Raw genomic sequence first — 23120 nt, 5'->3', positions numbered from 1 at the left:
AAAAACACCATGATTCTTAAGTTTTCACAGCACTATTACTCGGGGAAACTTAATAACCTACCTACATCTCTCATTTTTAAAAAAAAGAGTTTTCATATTCGCATAAGTTGTTCGCCAGTGATTGCTCCATCTTCACAGTGTAAATGCCAAAGGCATAAAACAGAACATTCTGGTACATCCTCTGTGCTCTTGATATTATTATTACTTTTTAATGTTCAAGATGTTTTGGGGGTACTGCTACGAGGGTTACGTTGGTTTAAAAATAAAACTAACCCCTAAATATTCCTGTGAAGCAGGACCTAACATTTGAGGAAAATGTACAGAGTTAAAAAGAATGTATTGAAGGCTATGCTATTGAGCCTGGAAGTGAGGAAATGGCAAGGCTGGAATGCTGACCCAACATGAATTCATTTTTTTGTCTTGTTTTGGCTGAACCCAGGTCCCCTGCAGTGGAAGCGTGGAGTCCTAACCACTGGACTGCCAGGGAACTCCCCATTTCTTTTTTTTTTAATTGAAGTATAGTTAATTTACAATGTTGTATCAGTTTCTGGTATACAGCAAAGTGATCAGTTATATATATATATTTTTTGTTTGTTTGTTTGTTATTCAGTCTTTTCCATTATAGGTTATTTATAAGATATTGAATATAGTTCCCTGTGCTATACAGCAGGTCCATCCTTGTTGTTTATCTATTTTATATATAGTGGTGTGTATTTGTTAATCCCAAACTCCTAATTTTCTTTAACAAGTTAGGGGTCGATTACCTACTAAATATCAGGCACTGTCCTAAGAGCTGGGGAAACAATAGTGAATAAAACAAAGTTCCTGCCCTCGTGAGGATTCTATAAGTAGAGGCAGACCGTAAACACATACGTGGTATCACGGCAGGCAGGGGAGAGCAGTAGGAGGGAAAGCAGAACAGAGCCACTCTTGCTCTGCAACCAGAGAGGGCTTGGTCAGAGAAAATCCTCTCCAAGGAGGGACAGCAGCAGAGAGTTGGGAAGGAAGTGACAGAGTGAGTCAGGAGAGGGAAGAATGTGCCAGACGGAGGCAACAGCAAATGCAAAGGCCCTGAGGCAGGAGGAAACCAGGCATGTTCTAAAGACAGTAAAGAAGGCTAGAAGGAGGAGGGGGAGGAGGGAAAAGACTTAGGTGGGGAGAGGAGGGAGTGGGTGGACAGATCCTAGAGGGCACTAGGCCCCTCACAAGGAAGTTGGATTTCTGAACGGGATGGTGAGTTTGAGCCAGGGCAGTGAAATAACCTGACACACTTGAAAGGAACACTCTTAACAGGGGTGAACATATTAAGTGGTAGAAATAGGGAGGTTATTTACACCAAGGTAGTAGCAGAGAGGGTGGTAAAGAGTAATTAGATCATGAATCTATTTTGAAAATAGAGCTAACTGGATTCACTGATAAATCAAGAGATAAATCAAGACAACTCCAAGGTTTCTGGCTGTGCAATACTGGGAGAAAGGCTAGGGGGAGTTACGGGAATCAAGAGTTGGTTTTGGATTTGTTACATTTGAGATACTTATTACTAGATGGCTGAAGAGGGCCTGGGATCTCATATCTTGGGCCATACCTTTCCCAACTACGGTTCAGGTGGCCCAAGATATGAGATCCCAGTACCAAGAAAATACTAATTTATTACAAGGACTGGCATATCCCACTACTTTCGTCTGTTAAAAAATTCACTGGTAACTGCAAGAAAAGTTTATGACGTTAAATAAAATACAAGCCTTCTTAATCCCTCAACATCTGTTAAAGGAGATCTGATGCATAATTCCGGGCAATTTCATAAGTGCTCATTTAAATTAATAACATTTAAGTCAGTGGGATATATATTATCAAGCTACCACCTGTTCCAGGTCTTTATAACCAGAGCAGATTTGTCTTAAACACTGAAAATTAATTTTGAATATGGCCATAAGACTCCAGATTTTTATGTGAAGGCTAATTTTGTCAATCAATCAAAACCAAGTTGGAGATTATCTGAGATTTTTATACACATCAAGGAAAAATTTACAAATGAGATTGTCACAGATGGTTCCAGATGGGCTGAGACTGTGGAAATACCAAAAAGTTGATCATAATTTACATGTTAGGGAAAAGACGGTGTTAAGAATATCATCTACAAATGATCACAGAGATTCTTTCAGGAAGACCGAAAAGGCAACATATCAGTATCCTTTGGTTTAAAAAAAAGGTCATTTTTTGCAGATGTCAACAAGAAGAGAGCAGGACGATGGTTATGTTACCCTTAATGCACAAAAGAGTCGACTTAATGTGTTCCCTGAGCTCTCTGGGATTTCGGCACTTGGAGCACATTTGTCCATAGAGACATTTTTGCAAAATGTGGAAAGATTCCCAGCCCTGCCTCCCAAAGTATTTAGCCCCCAGTAAAGGAGAAACATTACCAGAGTAGCCCTGAGCTCCAGACCACTGTGAGTCCCTTTAGCTCCAGGACTGACCCTAGTTCTACAGGAAGGGAAATGGGAAACAGGGAGGGATGCTGGCACTAAGGAGACTCAGTCAAATAACCTCTAAGTAAGGGGTCCAGTACAAAATTTGACACCTGTTTATACTTCCTTCTGAAATCACTCCTGGTGATGACTTGTATGAGTACAGTATTTTTATATTTTACGAACTCTCTCATTTGATCAGCAAAACACTTTTCTTCAGAAAGGAATAGTTTTAGGGACCATTCAATAACCACCTTGGGAAATAAGATCCTAAGACCTTGATTAATATTCCCAACCGTTGGTACATAGCCTTTGGAAATCTTGCTTCCCTTGCAAAACCGTAGGCCTGCCGGGTTTTGTTTGTTTGTTTGTTTTTTTAAATTTCATTCCTTTAGACTGATCTTCTTCTAGAATATGTCAAAGATATTTATAAAAAGATAAATGACTAGAGCTGAATTTACTGTCCCACTCCCTGCCCCCCAAAAAACCAGAGGAAATACAGTATACATTTGTTTTATGCTCTATCTTTTCTAGGAAAAATGGAAATTCCTACCACCCCGATCTGGTCTGAAGGCTTCTGAATTCACATCTGAAATGCCACGACGGTCTGCTAGTCAAAGCAATCCAAGACAAATTCCAGCAGCCAAGGCTCCAATAGCTCCCCAGGGAAACCGAGTGGGCTCTTCACACCTGTACATCAACCTGAATCCCAGTGTGGTTAAAATGATATATAACAAGAGAATTCGTCTACTTCAAAAATATATCGAACATATGTGAAATGGGTGTGCGTGTCTATTAACAAATGCTAACAAAATTTAGCTAAAGCCTACGAAACCAGGCTCAAATAGGAACCTTAGCTGTTTATTCCATTTTTCTCTCCACAAACTAATAAGAGTTAAGAGAGATGGCAAGGCTTTCACTTGGAATCTCCCGGCTCCTGCTGCTTTGTCTCACCATCTTCAGCACTTGTAGCCTTGTTCTCATTGTGAGCAGAGCAGAGGCACTGGGACAATCCTCTGAACATTCCTGGAATGTAACAGGCACATCCTAGTGCTTGGTACAAATAGAGCTCAGCTCTCACACAGCTCACGGACGGGTTAAAAACAGAAAGTCCTACCCACTGGTTTGCTCTGATGTTCCTGGAGATATTGTCACTGGATGTATCCTCAGTAGAATTCTATTCCACACCTCTGTCTTTAAGTACAAAGCTGTAGGCTGTCGTAGCTTTAAGAAACATAAGTATCCCTTTTTTCTGCTGCACAGTATCTGTGTGTGAAATTCTCTAAAGGGGTTTAAGTATTTACCCTGAACACTATCAGACGGTTTCTGAAATTTTCCTTATCCAGTTGCAAAAACACTTCAAAGGGAATCATAAACACAGTCCTTTGTGCTTTCCATGCACATTCTGTTTCTGAGGCTTAAGCCTGAATACTCTTGGAATTGTAAATTTCTTCCCAAAAAGACAGGATTCACAACACTTTTTTTTTTCTTAACTCATTATTAAGTCTGCAGCAACAAAGGAAAAAACTGGAAAAATCTGAGAGAAATCCAGACGGGCAATCAAAGGCATCAAAACCTGTTCGAAATTCATTGCTAAGTTATATGTACAATTTCCCCCCAGATATTTTACTCTTAATAGAATAATACAGAGGTGTGGAATTGGAGTAGGGGTGGAGAGGGAGGCATATGGAAAGAACCAACCTTCACTGAACACGTTTAAGGTAAGAAGAAAGGTGAGCCAAGGGTTTTAAGCCACTATAGCTGAAAAGTGACTTTTTTCTTTTCTCCAAATTTCCAAAGCTAAACAAACATAGAAGGTCCCAGAGCTCAGAGTCTGCATACATAATTTGAATTGTTGGGTGCTTGTGACTGTTTACCTGCCTCCAATCCGTGCTTCTCCTGAGCCACTCAGCACTGTACCAGTCAAAAAAGGGAAAAGGGAGTTTAAATTTTCATTTAAAACCACTCGACAGGGCTTCCCTGGTGGCGCAGTGGTTGAGAGTCCGCCTGCCGATGCAGGGGACGCGGTTTCGTGCCCCGGTCCGGGAGGGTCCCACATGACGCGGAGTGGCTGGGCCCGTGAGCCATGGCCGCTGAGCCTGTGCGTCCGGAGCCTGTGCTCCGCAACGGGAGAGGCCACAGCAGTGCGAGGCCCCCGTACCGCAAAAAAAAAAAAAAAAAAAAAAAAAAAACCACTCGACATTTCACACCAGATCCTAAATTACTATAATATACTTTGCTCCTATATCAGAAACGCTAACTCTGAAAAATGGAAGACAGGATTCATATTAGCAAATATAATTTAGTATATACATTAACGTTAAAGGGGAGAGATATATAAATATAATATATATATATATATATATATATATACACATACACACACACACACACACACACACACACACATATATATATAAGTTGATGACTCCACCATTAATATGGACAAAAAATTAACATTTCTATTTACATCACTTTCTTCCTCACACCCCCAAAAATCTTTAATCTTGGAAGACAGTTTAAAATGAACTTAGCTAACTGAACTATAATAAGATGGCAAAAAACAATATACCTCGCGTATATTTCAGTATGTGAAAAAGCAGCCTTGTTCCTTTATTCAGTTACAAAGAATTTAATCTAAAGCACTGTGATGATAGCTTCATTAATCTCTCCAAAAACAAACAAACTGCTCTTCGGCTCAATCATTCCCCACCTTAGTGTAACCTATACTAAGAAGGGCTCAGCCAGACAGCAACGGACAGGCTCCACGGCCTGAGCTTTCCCAGATGATTTACACAGGCCAGAATGACAAGCTGAAAGGCATGACTCATCTTGAAATTAAACGATTACAACTAAGTCCTAAAGGACAACTTTCACATTCTTAAGTATCTTTCTCTCTTAAAACTTTAACAACAAGAAACTGAACAGTATTAAATAAAGCACCTACTCATTTTCCACATCTCTCTGCTCTCCCGTGCCAAATTTTAACATAAATGGGTAGAATTAAATGTAGCCGATAGCTTACCGAACATAATTATATGTTGTGTTTTACACTGTTTCAAAACGGATACATTAAAATAATCCAGTCTTGGCTCTGACCCACTAAAGTCAATAAAGGTTATTAAGGCCAACTGCCATGTAAATGCACTGCTATCCCAGCACGAGGACCTGTCAAGGCAGGAAATGCAATTCAAAACATTCAAAACGATCAGGATCTACCCTTGTCTTCTAGAAAAAAAAAAAAGCAATGAAAAAAGAAGGAGGAAATTTCTCTCCAGTACAAAAATCATCCGTACTTCTGAAAATGTTTACTCTGGAAAGTATTCTAGAATATTCTATTGAATTATACCAAATTGACCTTTTTTTTTAAGGTCAAAAGGAAATGAATAAATGTCATCAATTTAGAGGACATCACACCTAGCATTCTTTTCTGTATCACTGTGAATTCAATAGTGTTAAAACATTTTTATAGGTAAAATAAATGTCAGTTTTGCAAAGTGCGATACCAGACCCTAAGAGACAAATGGCCTATCCGTTGAATCTCTGGCTACAGCAAGACTTCCTCACCTCACAGGAGAGTTCGGCTTTTCATATTTTTTTTTACCCAGAAAGCAAAGCCTGTACAGTTTCCTTTCAAATGGTAACTGTCTCTTATCCTGAACAGTCTCCCCATAATACGCTAATCTTGGATGTGGGGTGGTGGGCTGGTTTTAAAAAAGAATAAAACACAAATACAAATATTTAAATAGTGTTAGTGTCATAGTACCTTCCTGAAGAGCAAAATGAGAGGAAAGACTAGGCTAACTTCCTAGGTTGTAAGAAAGGGTTCTGGGGGGCTTCCCTGGTGGCGCAGTGGTTAAGACTCCGCCTGCCAGTGCAGGGGACACGGGTTCGAGCCCTGGTCCGGGAAGATCCCACATGCCACAGAGCAGCTAAGCCTGTGCCCCACAACTACTGAGCCTGTGCTCTAGAGTCCGCAAGCCACAACTACTGAAGCCCGTGAGCCACAACTACTGAAGCCTGCGCGCCTAGAGCCCGTGCTCCGCAACAAGAGAAGCCACCGCAATGAGAAGCCCTCACACCACAATGAAGAGTGGCCCCCGCTCACCGCAACCAGAGAAAGCCTGTGTGCAGCAACGAAGACCCAACACAGCCAAAAATGGATAAATAAATTTAAAAAAAAAAGAAAAAGAAAAAAGAAAGGGTTCTGGTACTCTGGGCTTAATGGCTCAAAACTTCATGAGGTAATATTCAGGGAAAATGTGATATTTTATCAGAATGTCATTCAAATATAAGGTTTAACATTTACATCACAAGAGCATGCCCAGAGTAAAACTATCCTCGGGGAGGGAAACGTTAAGAATAAACAGTGTGATAAAAAAACGTTGCTTGCTGGAACAGGGGATTGGCAGTGGAGGCTAGGGGAGTTTTAGAGACAGCTGATTAAACTTTTTAAAATATGTGACTGGTTATGACATGTGAAGCAATTACCATTAATGGAAGAAATGTGATTTCAAAGCTCATTTTCCGTTCTTCTTTTATATCCTACCTGAGACTACTCCTTTCCAACCACAAAGGAAAAAAATGAACACAAAGACAGAGAGGAATTACAACACAAGTCTCTTCCCTGGTATGAGGGCTGTCAAAGGTTGCTTTAATCACAAGCAAAAGGTGAAAAGTAATGTACATATTGCCCGAGGTTTTTTGTTTTATTTTCTCGCCAAAGGAGATCAATGCTATGTTGCAGAACAGACAAAATACATTAATTAGAGAAATCTTTCCACAACACACATGTGATTTTTACAATTCAAAACAGCATAACGATAAAGAAGAATCATTTGTCTAAAAGGATCATCATTTTGAGTCGTATATTCCCTGGAAGCAAAGTGAGTACATTCAGAAAGGCTGTTTGGCTTAGTCTAATTCTATAGAATCCAAATGTGCACCAAACACTGCACTTTTTATGTTAAATTGCTGTTGAATTTGTTAACCCACAACTGATTTCCTGTGTTATGGAATCTTGGAGATTACAGCTAACTTGAAGCAACAGGGATAATTCTGGACAGTTAATGGTGCATTTGTCTGCATTTTCCTGAAAGGCTTAGCATCTGGGGGCGTCAAACTGGTAGCTCAACATTGCCCCCTACTGCTCACAACTGAAAAAATATGAGGTGGGCTGGTACAAAGTAGGAATTTAACCAGCCAGTGCCAATTCCACCCAGAACACACAAATACCAGATGGCACTGCACTAACAGCCACAGAACCGTAGACCTGCCCAATGATTATCCTCTTCTGTCTCTTCCAATAGCAAAAGTAAATTCTTATGAGTTTGCTAAAAGTCGTTTAAAAAAAGGCTTGAAGCTGAAATTTAATTTAGAAGTGCCATTCCTTTTATCTTGGCCCAAACCTTCACTCTGCTGATAACGATCATTCTGAGACTTGCTGAGACACAGAGGCCATTGATTTCACTCAGAACACTTAGTAATGCCACACCAACTGCAAGGAAACTCGCTCTGGAGAATTCCCAAGACTGTTCTTTTTAGTATTTTTACACGAGAGTTATAAAGGGAGACAGTCGATCTAATGTGCCATCACCGCCAAATTTAAAAATATATAAATAACTAAACAGTTTAAGTGAATTCATAATGAACATCGCTGGTAAGCTCACAAAACCAAAGATTTCACTTAAAAAAAAAAAAAGCCCTTGAACAAAAGCAATACAAAAACATTCAAAAAAAATCAGTGAGTTTCCTTCTTATTTTGCCAACTCTAATTGTTTAGTTGTTAGAGTTTGCCAGCTCTAATTCAAAGAATTGTCAAATTACAATCCCAAAGTCAAACTGATGCCTTAGTGTCAAGGTTCAGCAAGTAAAGAAGTTCTAACTCAGATGCAAACAAAACCAGAATTACACAGTGAAAAAGAAATTCCCTAAAAGTGAAGCTGCCTTATGTATACATCCCATAAAAATGGAGCATACTCCACACAGGCTAATTTTAGGAACAGAACTAACTGAGGAAATTTCAGCATGAACTTTTCATTACCTCCAAACCCAGTTTTACAATGCTCCATTTTGCACTGATTCAAGTCTTTGGAGAAATCCATTTTTGTGATACCATTAGTACACTAAAAGGATGACAACTTTCCTCCCCCCGACATTATATTCATGAAAAGGCATGGCTTAAAGATTTAAGGAAATGTCTGAAAAGCAGAGACTTCTGGACTCTGACCCAGACTTTCGAACTGGGGCCCCTTCAGGGTTGTGACTTGATATTTTCATTATTATAAAATAGGGATTAGCAATAACTACCCGTTTTTGCAAATCAGTTCACTGTTTCTAGCACATCTCAAAGTCTGTGCAGTGGTACTCTCTCAAGAGGTCAGCAGGCTTTTATCACTTTTCCACTACATTCCATACCTGACCATTTGGAGGTAGAACAGTGACGTGATACATGGCATGACCCTGTAGCCAGTCTTCCTGAGTTCTCATCCCAGCTCCCCAACTTAGTTGTATGACCTTGAGGAAGGCAGGTAAACCTTTTGTGCTTCAGTCTCCTCACGTGTAAAATGGGGGAAAAAATACCTACTTTATGGGGTTGTCATAGAAGTTAAATAAAATAGTGTCTGGTACTTAATAAGTATCACATAAGTATTTGCTATTATTACTATTATTTTAATTTAGACTTATTCCAAGTGGCCTCAACTTGCCTTCTAGCTACATTTCCTACGACACATCCCCTGAATCCCGTGCTCTGATCACACTGTACTTCCCCACTCCTGATCTTGTTTTTACAGTTCCTGGGGCCTAATGATCCTCTCTGAATGCCTTATCCGACCCTACTTCTCCCCACCCAAGGTGCCCAAAAGCCACATCTGCTGTTTCACAACTGTCCCAGCTCCAGTGCTACGAATTTAATACTCCGGCCTCTGGATGGTGATTTTTTTTTTAAATCTCTATTACAGGATTTCACTTTAGCTAATGCGACACCTGGCAATATTCATGCTTCTCTCCTTGTTAAACGGAATGTAGTGGTTAAGAGCACAAGCTACAAAGCCAGGCTGCCTGGGTTTCAGTCTCGCTCTGCCACTTACTCCATGACCTTGGGCGAGGCACTTAATTTCTCTAGGGCTTGGTTTTCATGTCTATAAATTAAGGTTCATAACAGTTTCTGCAACTCACAGGACTGCTGTAAGAACTTTAAAAGTTAATATAGGGGGCTTCCCTGGTGGCGCAGTGGTTGAGAGTCCGCCAGCCGATGCAGGGGACATGGGTTCGTGCCCCGGTCTGGGAAGATCCCACATGCCGCGGAGCGCATGCCGCGGAGCGGCTGGGCCCAGGAGCCATGGCCGCTGAGCCTGTGCGTCCGGAGCCTGTGCTCTGCAACGGGAGAGGCCACAACAGTGAGAGGCCCGCGTACCGCAAAAAAAAAAAAAAAGGAAAAAAACAGTTGATATAGGGAAAACTCTTAGAATAGTGCCTGGTGCATATAAAAATGCAAATGAAGTTTAGGAGTTGTACCGTTCTCATCGTCGCTTCCCCGTGTATGTCTAACACGGTGCCTTACATGTCGGAAACGCTCAATAAAGGTTCACTGCACGGAACTAAGCTTGTACCGACAAAATCCTTGGCTGTTCCCACTACCTTCCCAAGAGTAACCTAACTCACTAATTTAGAGATTTTTGTCTTTATTTATTTTTTAATTAACGTATAGTTGATTTACAATGTTGTGTTAGTTTCACGTGCACGGCGAAGCGATTCAGTTATACGTATATATATAAATCTAGGGCCCCCCTGGTGGCGCAGTGGTTAAGAATCTGCCTGCCAATGCAGGGGACACGGGTTCGAGCCCTGGTCTGGGAATATCCCACATGCCGCGGAGCAACTAAGCCCGTGCGCCACAACTACTGAGCCTGCGCTCTAGAGCCCGTGAGCCACAACTACTGAAGCCCATGCGCCCAGAGCCCGTGCTCTGCAACAAGAGAAGCCACCGCAATGAGACGCCCGCGCACTGCAACGAAGAGTAGCCACTGCTCACCGCAACGAGAGCCCGCGTGCAACAACAAAGACCCAAAGCAGCCAAAAATAAATAAAATAAATCTATTCTTTTTCAGATTCTTTTTCATTATAGATTATTATAAGATATTGAATATAGTTCCCTGTGCTACACAGGTCTTTGTTGTTTATTTTATTTATAGTAGCATGTATCTGTTAATCCCCAACTCCTCATTTATCCAGCCCCGCCTCCCCTTCCCCTTTGGGAACCTGAAGTTTGTTTTCTATGTCTGTAAGTCTATTTCTGTTTTGTAAATAAGTTCATTTGTATCATTTTTTTTAGATTCCACATATAAGCGATATCATATGATACTTGTCTTTCTCTTGCCTTTACCCATGCAAATTAGGCAGCCGAGGATTGCTGGAGCACAACATCCCAGGAAATCCGGTCCCAGATACTTACCAGGCCTTCCATCTTCTTCCACAGCTCTTCCAGCTGAGTCATAGGTTGACACCACCAATCAGTGCACCTTTTGTACCGATTGCCTTGAAACCAAAACTGTCTCAGCCACTCAAACTCGACCTGGGGATCATAAAGACAAGACCGTGGTTATAATGCCACCATGATGGACAATCAAGGACAGTAAACTTCGTCACTCAGTTCTCCTCCAGTAACTTCACAGCCATAGGGTGAGAAAAGGTGAGAAAATCTCAGCCTAACCAGTTCCCAATATAACTTGGAGTCTCCTGAGCCTTTTTGCAAGTCAGGAAGAGAGTAGTCTTAAAGCTTACTGAGGGCTTCCCTGGTGGCTCAGTGGTTGAGAGTCTGCCTGCCTGTGCAGGGTACACGGGTTCGTGCCCCGGTCCGGGAGGATCCCACATGCCGCAGAGCGGCTGGGCCCGTGAGCCATGGCCGCTGAGCCTGCACATCCGGAGCCTGTGCTCCACAACGGGAGAGGCCACAACAGTGTACTGAGACAACCCAGGTTGTTGGTTGGTTCATCACTCGGACATGAGGAAACTATAAGTCAATCAACAACAGATCCTGAGATCCTAAAGTTTACAGCAGCCTGCACTGTGTAGGATGGGAAAGATATAATCAAACAAAGTATGTTTTCATTAAATATCTTTCTTAAAGACCTAGTATTAAGAGCAAAACACAGCCACATATTAGAAGATATCAATTTTAAGTTTCTTAGATCTAAAATAAACAAAGAATTTACCCATGGGCCAGGAGGGGCTGGTGGTAACATCAACTCAGATAACTTGAACAATATAAAGTTAATTACGGTGGCATAAAACCTACGGAGCCATTTAAATTGTCGCTTTCAGTTCAGTCAGGGCAAATGACAATAGGTAAAAAGAACAGTAAAGACACTACTAATTTATTTTCCTTCCTATGAACCTAGTATGGTAAACTTCAAATATTTGCCTCCTTAGCATCATTCTATCCTAGCCAAACCCCATTATTCATTTGATAATCCATTCCCTTCCCCAGTCTCAGTCCATGTGGTCTGGGTAAAGCTCCAGCTCTTATACCAGGAGTGGAATGTGCAACCCAATCTGAGCCAATCAGCCCACCACACTTCTCCTAGTCACATAACCGGGTTTGGGGGAAACAGGCATATGTTCAATCAGAGTAAGTCTTGAGACTGTCAGAAGATACAGGAAGAGGATTCTTCAAACATTTTGCAGAATGGGAAGAATGGGGGCAACACGGTAGGAAGCAGCTGCAAGATGAACAGTTAAAAACCGGGTCCTGGTGGCATCAATTGACACTTGATCAAGCTATTCCTGAAGCCCTTTTTGCTTAACTAATTCGGGTTGAGTTTTCTGCTTCCTGCAATCGAAATAATCCCAATATGTGTAGGTGAGAGGCTGAGTAAAGCTTTGAAAGAATAAGAAATTGTTTCCTATTTTCTTTCACTCATCTCCAACTTGAAAATCAAATTTTACAATCAAAGTACAACTTAATTCATCCCAAAGCTCTTTCTATCTCTGTTGTCTCAAGAAATGTAGAGCTTTCACAGCTTAATGGTGAGTAAGGTTGGCTTTGCTAAGGTAATCATGTTCCACATACAGGCACAGAGCTATTATAAGCTTCACCTGTTACCACAAAGAATTTTTTTTGTTTTGTTTATCCATATTGAACTTTCATGAGGCAAACAAAAGCAACTTGTGAAGATTTAACATTGGTGAAAATGGCTCAAATAACTAATCTGAGAACACCAAGTCATATGAAAGGGTTTTAGTTTACATTAACTAAATGTTTGTTTGATACGTAGAACTGATTTCAGTTAAAGCTGTTTAAACAAAAAAAAAAAAGAGGAATGTAGACAATATTCAGACAATAGTTGTTAAACCTTATCTGCAGTATTAAAAGACAGTGGTTAACAGAGGTAAACTTAACTGCTTTGAAAGGAAAATGAATACAAATGTAGTTCAACTTCTCTTTAGATGCAGGTTTAACAACATAATTTGTTACAAGAAAAAAAGAGTTCTTTTTAATAGATTTCACATAAAATTTATTCACACTATAGGAACAACCTGTCAGCAAAGCATCAAGCCCTATGTTTGGGAGAGCTGAAAGGGTTTTTCTATCTTTGGGCTGGTTTTTTCCATTATAAGAACAGAACATATAAACCTTGGCAACCATGATATCCCAGGAAGCAAAATAATTATCATATGTAATTAGTTCATTCTGCCTTTAAAGGTACAATAGAGTCTGGATTTCAGTAAATGAAAACTCAGAAGCAAGGAGAGGGGCATACCTGGAAGCATTGCTGTTGGACAAGAGAGCAAAGAAAGACCCTGTCCATTTTAGCAAATAATGACTTTATCTTCCTCCTTAGATGCCCAACTGTCTTTTGAAGCAGACAGTGTCATGGTTAAGAATAAGGGTTCTGGAGTCAGTTCAGATCTGGGCTCCACTACTGAATAGTTCTGTCATCTGTAAAATAAGGATAATTACATAATCACCACATAGGTTTGTGGTGAGGATTAAGTGGGTTAATAATGAACAGCCGACCATATGCCAGGCACTTGGTAGATACTAAGAAAACAGACCAAATGAGGCCACAAGGCCCACCGCTTACTGTCCTCAAGAATCTCACAATCTTATGAAATCTTCTGAGCAAGAGAAGTTTCAACAATCATGTCAATTCATGCTCACCCCTGTTCCACGGAGGCCAGTCAGAAAAGTTCAACCCTGAAGCTTATTCCCAACAGAGTTTTTTTTTCAGGGGTGGAAGTACTGCCCATGAGATACAATCTTTGTGGGCATCAAACCCATTGGCATGTATTTTAATCAACTCCATAACCTGACTTTTTCACTTCGATGTTGTGGGCAAAAAATATTACAGGATATTCATCCAATGCCACCCTCACCAGTGCTAACACTGCCAAGAGAAGCAGTTGCCTCCCTCCTTAAAATTAATTAAGGAAGCAAAAAATATTTCCAGCTGCTTGATTCAGTTTGGGTTACCAAAAAAAAAAAGGTGTGCACCCCTCCACCCCAAACTCTGGGGATGAGGAAGGAAAGCTGCAGCCACAGGGTGGATGCTGCATGAAAACCAAAGGGTCAGGATTCAGAACAGAACAGAAGCTTTATTACTTCAAGGCTAAAAAGAATCACAGTCTCACCATATTGACTGACTGATAACGTGCTAGCCATGACAGGAGGAGGGTCTTCATCCCTTCTCCAGAGTGCAGTCCCTCCTGGGAGGCTCACAGCTTCCGGAACTCTCTTGAGGTGCTCTCGGGGTTCATGATGCTTTTAAAACAAACTCCCAGGTTTCAGACATACACTTAATGGAAATTCACTATTATTCAATCTTTGGTGCAGTGACAATGCAAAGATACCTAATGCCCACAGGTATCAGAAGGCACACTGACAGCCTAGGGAACTTGCAGGATCTTGAAGGGGCCTTCTGAATCATCAAAGAAAAATGAACACACATTCACGATAGTGTTAGTTACATAGCTGGGACCCAGAGAAACATCTCCAGAACCTTCCTATTTCACCTGCACCTGCCTTCTCCATGGAATAGTCAAAAAGAAAAAGGTCAGGGCTTCCCTGGTGGCACAGTGGTTGAGAGTCTGCCTGCCAATGCAGGGGACACGGGTTCGAGCCCTGGTCTGGGGGGATCCCGCACGCCGCGAAGCAACTGGGCCCGTGAGCCACAATTGCTGAGCCTGCGCGTCTGGAGCCTGTGCTCCTCAACAGGGGAGGCCGCGATAGTGAGAAGCCTGCACACTGTGATGAAGGGTGGCCCCCGCTTGCCACAACTAGAGAAAGCCCTCGCACAGAAACGAAGACCCAACACAGCCATAAATTAATTAATTAAAAAGAAAAAGGTCAATCAAGAAAAGCTTTTCTCCTAGAAATGTCTAGAAAAAGTCTGAAGGGGAAGCACAAACAGAATCCACCCACCTACCTGAACCTTAGTCACTGGACACTTAGGCATTGGGGAGCAAAGTCTGTAAGATTCCAAAACCGTACTTCTGAGTCACCACAGCACTGTAGAGTTGGAAATCATTTCCAACACTCTTACAGGTAAGCAGATGACACCTACTTCTGCCAAGTTAGTTTGGGTTCTTGATTTGGTCCCAGGTCAGCTTATGCATTTCCCTCTTAAGGTACTCAGTTCCAATCTCCAAAGTCCCCAAATTGTTTAGCTAGAAACTATCTAAGACAAGGAAAACCAACCACTTCTAAACCGACACAGCCCAAAAGACTGCAGACATGAAACCAAGGGCTTCATCCTATAATTAGTCCAGCAAAGGCACGTGGCCTTTAAGAAAGAGGAAAGCAAACAGTAAGAACCGTGGAAAGGATTATAGACATTTGTGCTCTCATTCAACAACAGAACGCAGAAGAGCGTGAGCACGCCAACTTGCATGGCCAAAGGAGAGTATCTGATGATGTGTCCTGACATATGGAACTCATTCTGAAAGCAAGAAGATGACCTTGAAGAATCAAAGACTGGGGGATTAGAGAAGACTGGCACACACGTTACTCAGATTCGAGACCTCTCTATTCAAGTCGAGGAGCAGCTCGTAAGATAAGTAAATATCTCTTTAAAGATATTACATGGCACTGTGGGAACATTGTTCTCCTCGGCTCAAACCCCCTCAACGGCTCGCTATTACCCTGAGTAAAAAGGAAAGCCCTTGTCCTTAGAGACACCGCCAACGACTGATACAATCTGCGGTTCCCCATCCCCTCATACCACCTCCGTGACCTCATCTCCTGTAACTAACAGCCTCACTCCCACCACTCACAGCGGACCGTCCCTGAACTAGTCCACGAACACCAGGCATTCTCCCACCCGCACGGCCCTTGCAGTGGTGTCTCCCTCGGCCTGAAATGCTGTTCCCCAGAAAACCACATGGCTCTCTTCCTCAACCTTGGACAAAGGACATCTTGTCAGCGGGAGTGTTCTCTGCTTCTCTCAATCTCCATTACCTTGCCCTGTTTGGTTCTTCCTGTACCACTTATCAACTTCTAACATACTATATAATAAACTGATGTAGTGTGTTTATTATTTATTGTCATCTCCCTGCACTAGAATGTCTATTTTATTTCCCAACATATCCGAAAGCACCCAGAAAGAGTGCCTCGCGCATGCTCAGCAATTATTTACTGAGATGATTGAGAACATTTTTGTATTCTAATTCTCCACCAATCCTTCTAATTATATCCAAAAAAGTCTTTGATTGATGATAATCTTCAAAGATTCTCTACCACTTGGTAATCTCTTTTTGACTTTCATTTCAATGGGTTTTTTTTTGGGGGGGGGAGTATTATTTACCCACCATAAAATTCACCCATTTTCAGTGTAGAATTCAATGACTTTTAGAATGTACAGGAAGTTGCGCACTAATCTTCCTTCTTAACGTGAAGAATAGAGACTGTAGGCTCCAAACCTTCTCCGGCCAAAAGCATCTGCTGGAATAGTATAACATTGCTGTTTTCACAGGCTAGAGTTTTCTGGTTACTTTTTCTTTTGGATAGTGATACCAGCTTTCCACTTAAAAGTGGTAATATAAAGCTTCCTTTTTAAAAACTTTTATTTACATAAATAATGAGTTGATTCTTTTAAAAGTATTGAAGAGATAACAATATATGTAGTCCAAAGACAGAGTAAAAATTGAAAACGTATTAATGAAACTAACAAAGTTTTTGAAACACTGACTCATGGGATCCAGACATGCTGGTCCCACAGACTGCAAAATCGCTACTAATTTCCTGAACAAAAGGCAAGGCTCCTAAGGGTCCACCTGCTCCAAGGATCCACCTTCAGTTTCCATCAGTCCTTGCTGGAAGATTATCCTTCATGGGTCTCTTGTTTGTGTTTCTACATATCTTGCCCTTTGCTTCACACTCTCATTGCAAGGATGTCTTTATAGTGAACACGCTTGGAAGATAGAGTTTCTCCCTCCAGAAGAAAGGGTAGGATTGCTAACAGACTTGGAGGATAAAGACGTGTCTTGATCTGGAGCAAACGACAGACATGCCTACTGCCCATCACGGAAGAGTCGGGTTACCTCAGGTCAGGCTCCTCTTCTAGAACACAACCCCTCCAAGTGCACATGCTATCTAGCCCACTGTGCGTTACCCGGTGGAAACAGAGGCTTGGAGAACTGGCACAAAAATGCTCATGCCCTGGCTACTCCTATTGTAAGTAATGAACCATCCCTTGTCTCTTATACTCATAGCAAACTGTGGCCGAATAACTTGTTAGCTAGCAAGTAGGAGAGAATCTTCACAGTTCTTGAAAGTCCTTACCTCGTTGTGGATTTCTTCTCCGTGTTTCAAAACCACTGGCTCCAAGGATTTCAAAGAGACCTCACCATTGTCCACCTCATCACGGATATTCTGCAGGGCCAACTGGCAGCGCTGTAAGATGTAATCCAAGGTCCCCGTTGAGCACTGCAGAGATAGAACCAGCCACCGAGATGGTAAGCAAACTCCAAGGTTACCATCCCTCTCTTCCTAGGACGTCTGTCCCCTTCCCGGACCTGTCGCCCTCACAGGTCAGCCTATGCTCCTCAACTTAAGAATGACTCTAGTAGCTTTCTCCTGGGGCTCTGTGCTGCCAGCTTGGCCATCACCTGGGTCACTCATCTTGCTGCTTTTTATGACATGGGCTTCATACCTCCAAAGAGTAGGCTCCTGAAGGCTAAAGCCCTGTTTCAAAATGTATATACTATACATATACTGCAGCACCTAGAACTGAGTCTTAAATATAAAAGAAACTTAGTAAGTAGTTATTGGAGGAATAACTAATTAACCAAGAAGTCAAGAACACTGACTTTATCGCAAGTGCCCTGCACCTAACAATGGGGAAAAAATAGTAACCAGACTGTAGAACTGGTTCAAAAGTACACAAAATAGAACAGCAATGGGGAAAAAAATGAAGTTATAAACACAGGGCAAAGAACTCATTTTCCTTTTCTGCGAAAAGCATACGCTAGGCAGTTGCAAGTCTGCCTTGGCAGAATAGATTCTTCAAATAATGGAGAATATGTGGTTCATACCCTCAAGGCGTGTTGAAAGGCATAACTTAGTGCCTGGGTATCAGCAAAGGCACAGATAACTAGTCCATCCCTCTCTAAGTCTGTGGGAGCAAAACAGAGGTCAAATGGACAAACTCCCTCTTTGAATGAGCATATGTCAGAAAAGAAGAGGATGCAGGTGGAGTGTGCATCCGTTTGTTTTGATAATGACACGATTTCCTACAATGAGAAAACGCCAGCTGTAAATATCCTTTAGACCCAATGAGGGAAATGTCTCCCCGGAGTATTTTTATTTTAATATTTACAATTTAAATGCATCCCTTCGAAATAACCTTGAAGGCTAATCCCCTGGTACAAAATTTCTTTGCACGGTTACTGCCACTTGATACAATGTGACCTGGGCATGCCTGGGGGAAAAAAATGAAGTTTCTGTGCCAAAAACAGAAGCTTGACTAATATGTATTTTAATATGAAGATCCCGAAGTGTAGGGAGCAGAAGGGCAGTGGCTCCAATTTACTACAAAGAGAAAACAAAAAATGGAAATGAATTACCACTCACTTTTGTCCCACAGACAACCCTACAACATTTTTTTAATGACATTCTGTCTATAAACATACTCTACCTGCACCTTTACTTTCCCAAGTATGGAGTAACCTACATAAGAGGTAATTGATTGAAATGCCATCTACTACAATAAAAGATTAAAAACAACACAAAATTTCCCATCAATAAAAGACCAGTTAAACGAACTCTGGTGGAGCCATGATTGCAACCAAAAAAAAAAAGGAGGGGGGAATATATATATTTTTCCTGGGTGATTAGAGTTCATCTGATGTAAAGAACGTATAATCAGGCCTTGTTTTTTGGGAGGGCATGGGGAGTGGTAACAGTTTTATTGAGATATAAAATTCACATGTCATAAAATTTACCCACTTAAAGCATACAATTCAACGTCTTTTAGTATATTCACGAGTTGTGCAACCATCACTACAGTTAACTTTAGAACATTTTTATCACTCCAGAAAGAAACGCTGTACCTTTACCAGTCACCCCCTCCCATTTCTACCAGCCTTCCCAGCCCTAGGCAACCACAAATCTACTTTATGGATCTACAGATTTGACTGGTCTACTCTGGATATTACATATAAACGAAATCATACAATATGTGGTCCTTTGTGACTGGCTTCTTTCACTTAGTATATTTTCAAGGTTCATCCATGTTGTCCATGTGTCAGCACCCTGTTCCTGTTTATTGCCAAATAATCATTCAACTGTACAGATACGCTGCCTTTTGTTTCTCCATTCGTTAGGTGATGAACATTTGGGCTGTTTCCACTTTTTGGCTATTATGAATTAAGCTACTGTGAACATTCATGTACGAGTTTTCACTTCTCTTGGGTGTGTACACTAGGCATGGAATTGCTGGGCAATAAGGTAACTCTGAATTTAACCTTCTGAAGAAGTGCCAGACCGTTTTCCAAAGTGGCTGCGCCATTTTACATTCCCTCCAGCAATGTATGAGGCTTCCAATTTCTGCACATCCTCACCAACACCTGTTACTGTGATTCTGATTATACCTATTCCAGCGGGTGTGCAGTGGTATGTCATTGTGGTTTTGATTTGCATTTCCCCAACGACTAATGATGGTGAGCATCTTTTCATGTGTTTATCGGCCGCTTGTATATCTCGTCTGGACACATGTCTATTCATATCCTTTATCTGTTTAAAAAGTTGGATTAGTTATATTTTTAATCATTGAGCTGTAAGAGTTCTTTATATAAATATAAACATGGGCCCCTTGTGAGATGTATGATATGCAAATATTTTCTCCCATTCTCTCTTTTCACGGTTGTGATGGTACCCTTTGACGCATAAGGTTTTTAACTTTGATAAAGTCCAATTCACCTATTTTTTCTTTGATGGCTTATGCTGTTGTATCATATCTTAAAAAAAATTCCCTACTCTAAGAATTGCATATTGATAAGTAATTATCATCAAGGTTTACTAAAATAAAACAAAACAAAAAGTGCAGAATAGGGGCTTCCCTGGTGGTGCAGTGGTTGAGAGTCCGCCTGCCGATGCAGGGGACGCGGGTTCGTGCCCCGGTCCGGGAAGATCCCACATGCCGCGGAGCGGCTGGGCCCGTGAGCCATGGCCGCTGAGCCTGTGCGTCCGGAGCCTGTGCTCCGCAACGGGAGAGGACACAACAGTGAGAGGCCCGCATACCGCAAAAAAAAAAAAAAAAAAGTACAGAATAGTGTGTAGACTACCATTTATATAAGAAATTTTAAAAATTACATATGTGCTTGCTTATATATGTATTAAGTATCACTGAAAGGATAACAAAAATCTGATAACACTGGTTGCCTCTGGGGAAGAGGAGCTGGCTGGTGTGAGGAGAAATAGGTTTTAACTGTACACTCTTAGGTACTTTTTGAGTTTTGAACCATTTGCGTAACTACCTATTCAAAATATAATTATACATAGAATTTAAATTTTAAAAAAACATATATTCTGTGTTGCATCCTAAGAACATTCTGTCACAACCAGAAAAAAACTAAAATCAAATAAAGGTCGAGAGTCATCAGACATACTCTAGTCACATTTTTGCAACTAAAAACTGAATAGATTTCTTCTCTGATTAGCTAAAATGAATTTCAGAACAACATTTCCTTAAGACAATCTGTTTCCTACATATTGTGAATAGGCAGAAAATAGCGAATCATTTTGTTTGGCACAGAAAAGATGTCTAATTTAATACTGTATGAAGGAAAGGACATTTGTAGAACAAGTGAGAGCTATAAAGTTGCATGGACTTTTTCCTCTCTGTATTGAGGGAAACCATAACGTTAACTATAGTGTTGGAGAAAAAAATCTTTTCCCTCTTCTATTACTGAGAACAATAAGATGAAATTAAAAGTTGTAAATAAGATAAAAACATAATCCTGCCATATTCTATTTAAAATAAATTATTTTTTTTTGCATGTAATTCTTCATCCACACACAGCTGTAATGAATATATACATATCAATGTACATGCTACTTTTCACTGTTTGTACATAAGTATTCAAGACTACCATGGTCAATGCTGCTTCATGAGGTGACATTAACAATTTAATTAGCAAGTCACATAATATAAAGGCATTAAGGTTCTGTCCAACTTTTCACTACTGTTAATCATACCAGACAAATATCTTTTTATATATACTTCCTTTGAATTATTTCCTAGGTTTGATTCCCCAAAACAGTGTTATGAGATCAAAGATATGAATATTTTTATGGGGCTTTACACATATCCCCATATAGCTTTCCAAAAAATATACTAATTAGAGAAACTACCAGTAGTGTATGAATGTACAGTTTCACTGTAACTTTACCAGCACTGAATTTTCGATTTTGGGTAGAAATAAAAAGTTGCCCTTAAAATGATGATTTTTTTTAAAAAATTCCTTTTAACTTTAGAGCCTGTATACACAGGATCATGTAAAACAGAGTCAGCAAACCTTTTCTTAAAAAGGTCAGATAGTAGATATTTTAGGCTTGCAGGCCATAAGGTCTGTGTTCAACTACTCAGCTCTGCCATGGTAGCTCCAAAGCAGCCATAAACAGTACGTAAATAAGTAAGCGTGGCTGTGTTCCAATAAAACTTTATCTACAAAAAGAGCTGGCTGGCCCAAAAGGCATAGAACTTGCTGACCCTGATCTATAATATAGAAAGCAGGAAAGTCACATCATTCACATTATGTATGTCTAATCAGTAAAGTATCATAAGCTTGAAATGAAGTAGAGATAATATAAAAGATACAGATTTGGGATTATATTATTATTATTATCACTATGCATATCCACCTCTTTTTTAAAAATTAATTAACGCTCAAAATTTTGCCTAAAAATTAGAAGATACAAATACAGCTACGACTAAAGCAGAGAAAGCTAAACCTCAGGATATTTTGAAAGCACTGCTACTTTAGTTAAGATGGTCCACTTGGAAAAAAAGGAAATAAGGCCAGAGGGGTACTTTTCAAACTGCATTCTGAATGTGTGTATTTATCATAGGAGGTGGAGAAGGAAAGGTTTCCTGATCTCTCACAAGTTTTAGTCCCAAATTTACATTTGTCTGCTGGACCTCTCCTCTTGGCAGCTCTGACTCAGCCTGTTCAAAACTGAACTACTGTCTTCCCCTTGTGTCTTAGATCCCTATTTCTACTTATGGTAATGTCATCTCCAAACCACCCAAGCTTGAAACCTCAGAGTCACCCAAAAGCCCAGCGTATGACAAGCATCCAATAAAGAGTTACCTGGTTAGTGTGTTCATTCATTCACTCATTCATTCATTTGTTCATCCATTCATCCACTCACTCATTCATTCTTACATTCCTCCCTCCACTTCAATCAGTTGCCAAGTCTGTCACTATGTCTCCTACATTAGTCAAGGGAATTTCTTCTTTTTTCCTGTTGCCATGACCTTAATTCAGACCAACAGGTTTAATTGATGTCTCTATCATTTTCATCTTCTTAAAGACATCTCCAATATGTCACTACTGCGATAAATAAATCATCAATAACCCCCAGCTGAACCAACTTAAGTTAAAACACACCTAACCTGATATCCAAGATCTTTCACAATCCAGTCATTCAGGGATCAGCCTTTATCTGCCAGCACTCCCTTTCTGGCATCCTGGGATTCAGTCAAAGTTGAGCCACTCAATACTCCCTTTGTATCCCCATCCCATTCCGATCACAAGATTTCCACCTAATGGGATGAGGACTCTTAAATGTCTTAAAATGTCCTAAAATCCCCTAATCCCTACGTGTTCAAGTCTTACATGTCATGTCACTCGTGAAGCCTTATGCTGTTTGCTACTCTCTATTCTGCACTCTACCCGTGCACAAGTGTCTAAAAGAATACCTTGAACACTGGGAATTTCAACGAAAGTTTGCAGAATGGATGAAAGAACTAAAATCACTTCCCTTCTTCTGAGTAGTAGCTTTCAGTTAATAGCAACACTTCCAATTAAAGACTCATTGATGACTTAAGTTCTCTTGCTTCATTACATACATTCTAGTGTATAAATGGAGACAGAATAGCATACTCTATACCTGCCACTGTTCTAAAAGACTTACACGTATTCACTCACTTA

The 23120-nt window shown here is 40.7% G+C and overlaps 1 protein-coding gene across 7 annotated transcripts in view; it reads right to left on the bottom strand.

Annotated features, from left to right (window-relative positions):
- FTO (FTO alpha-ketoglutarate dependent dioxygenase) overlaps window positions 1–23120 on the bottom strand; it is a 377562-nt gene that overhangs the window by 197666 nt on the left and 156776 nt on the right. For all 7 annotated transcript variants that reach the window (XM_032612139.1, XM_032612144.1, XM_032612143.1 and 4 more), the window contains exons 6-7: window positions 17248–17391; window positions 10921–11040 (exon numbers count right to left, since the gene is read on the bottom strand). In XM_032612139.1, the coding sequence (XP_032468030.1) occupies window positions 10921–11040; window positions 17248–17391 (264 nt within the window). The remainder of the gene's footprint in view (window positions 1–10920; window positions 11041–17247; window positions 17392–23120) is intronic.

Source organism: Phocoena sinus, chromosome 19, assembly GCF_008692025.1.
Source record: "Phocoena sinus isolate mPhoSin1 chromosome 19, mPhoSin1.pri, whole genome shotgun sequence".
NCBI lineage: Eukaryota > Metazoa > Chordata > Mammalia > Artiodactyla > Phocoenidae > Phocoena > Phocoena sinus.
The sequence above is the reverse complement of the archived record's forward strand: the minus strand, read 5'-3'. Positions and strand labels throughout refer to the sequence as shown.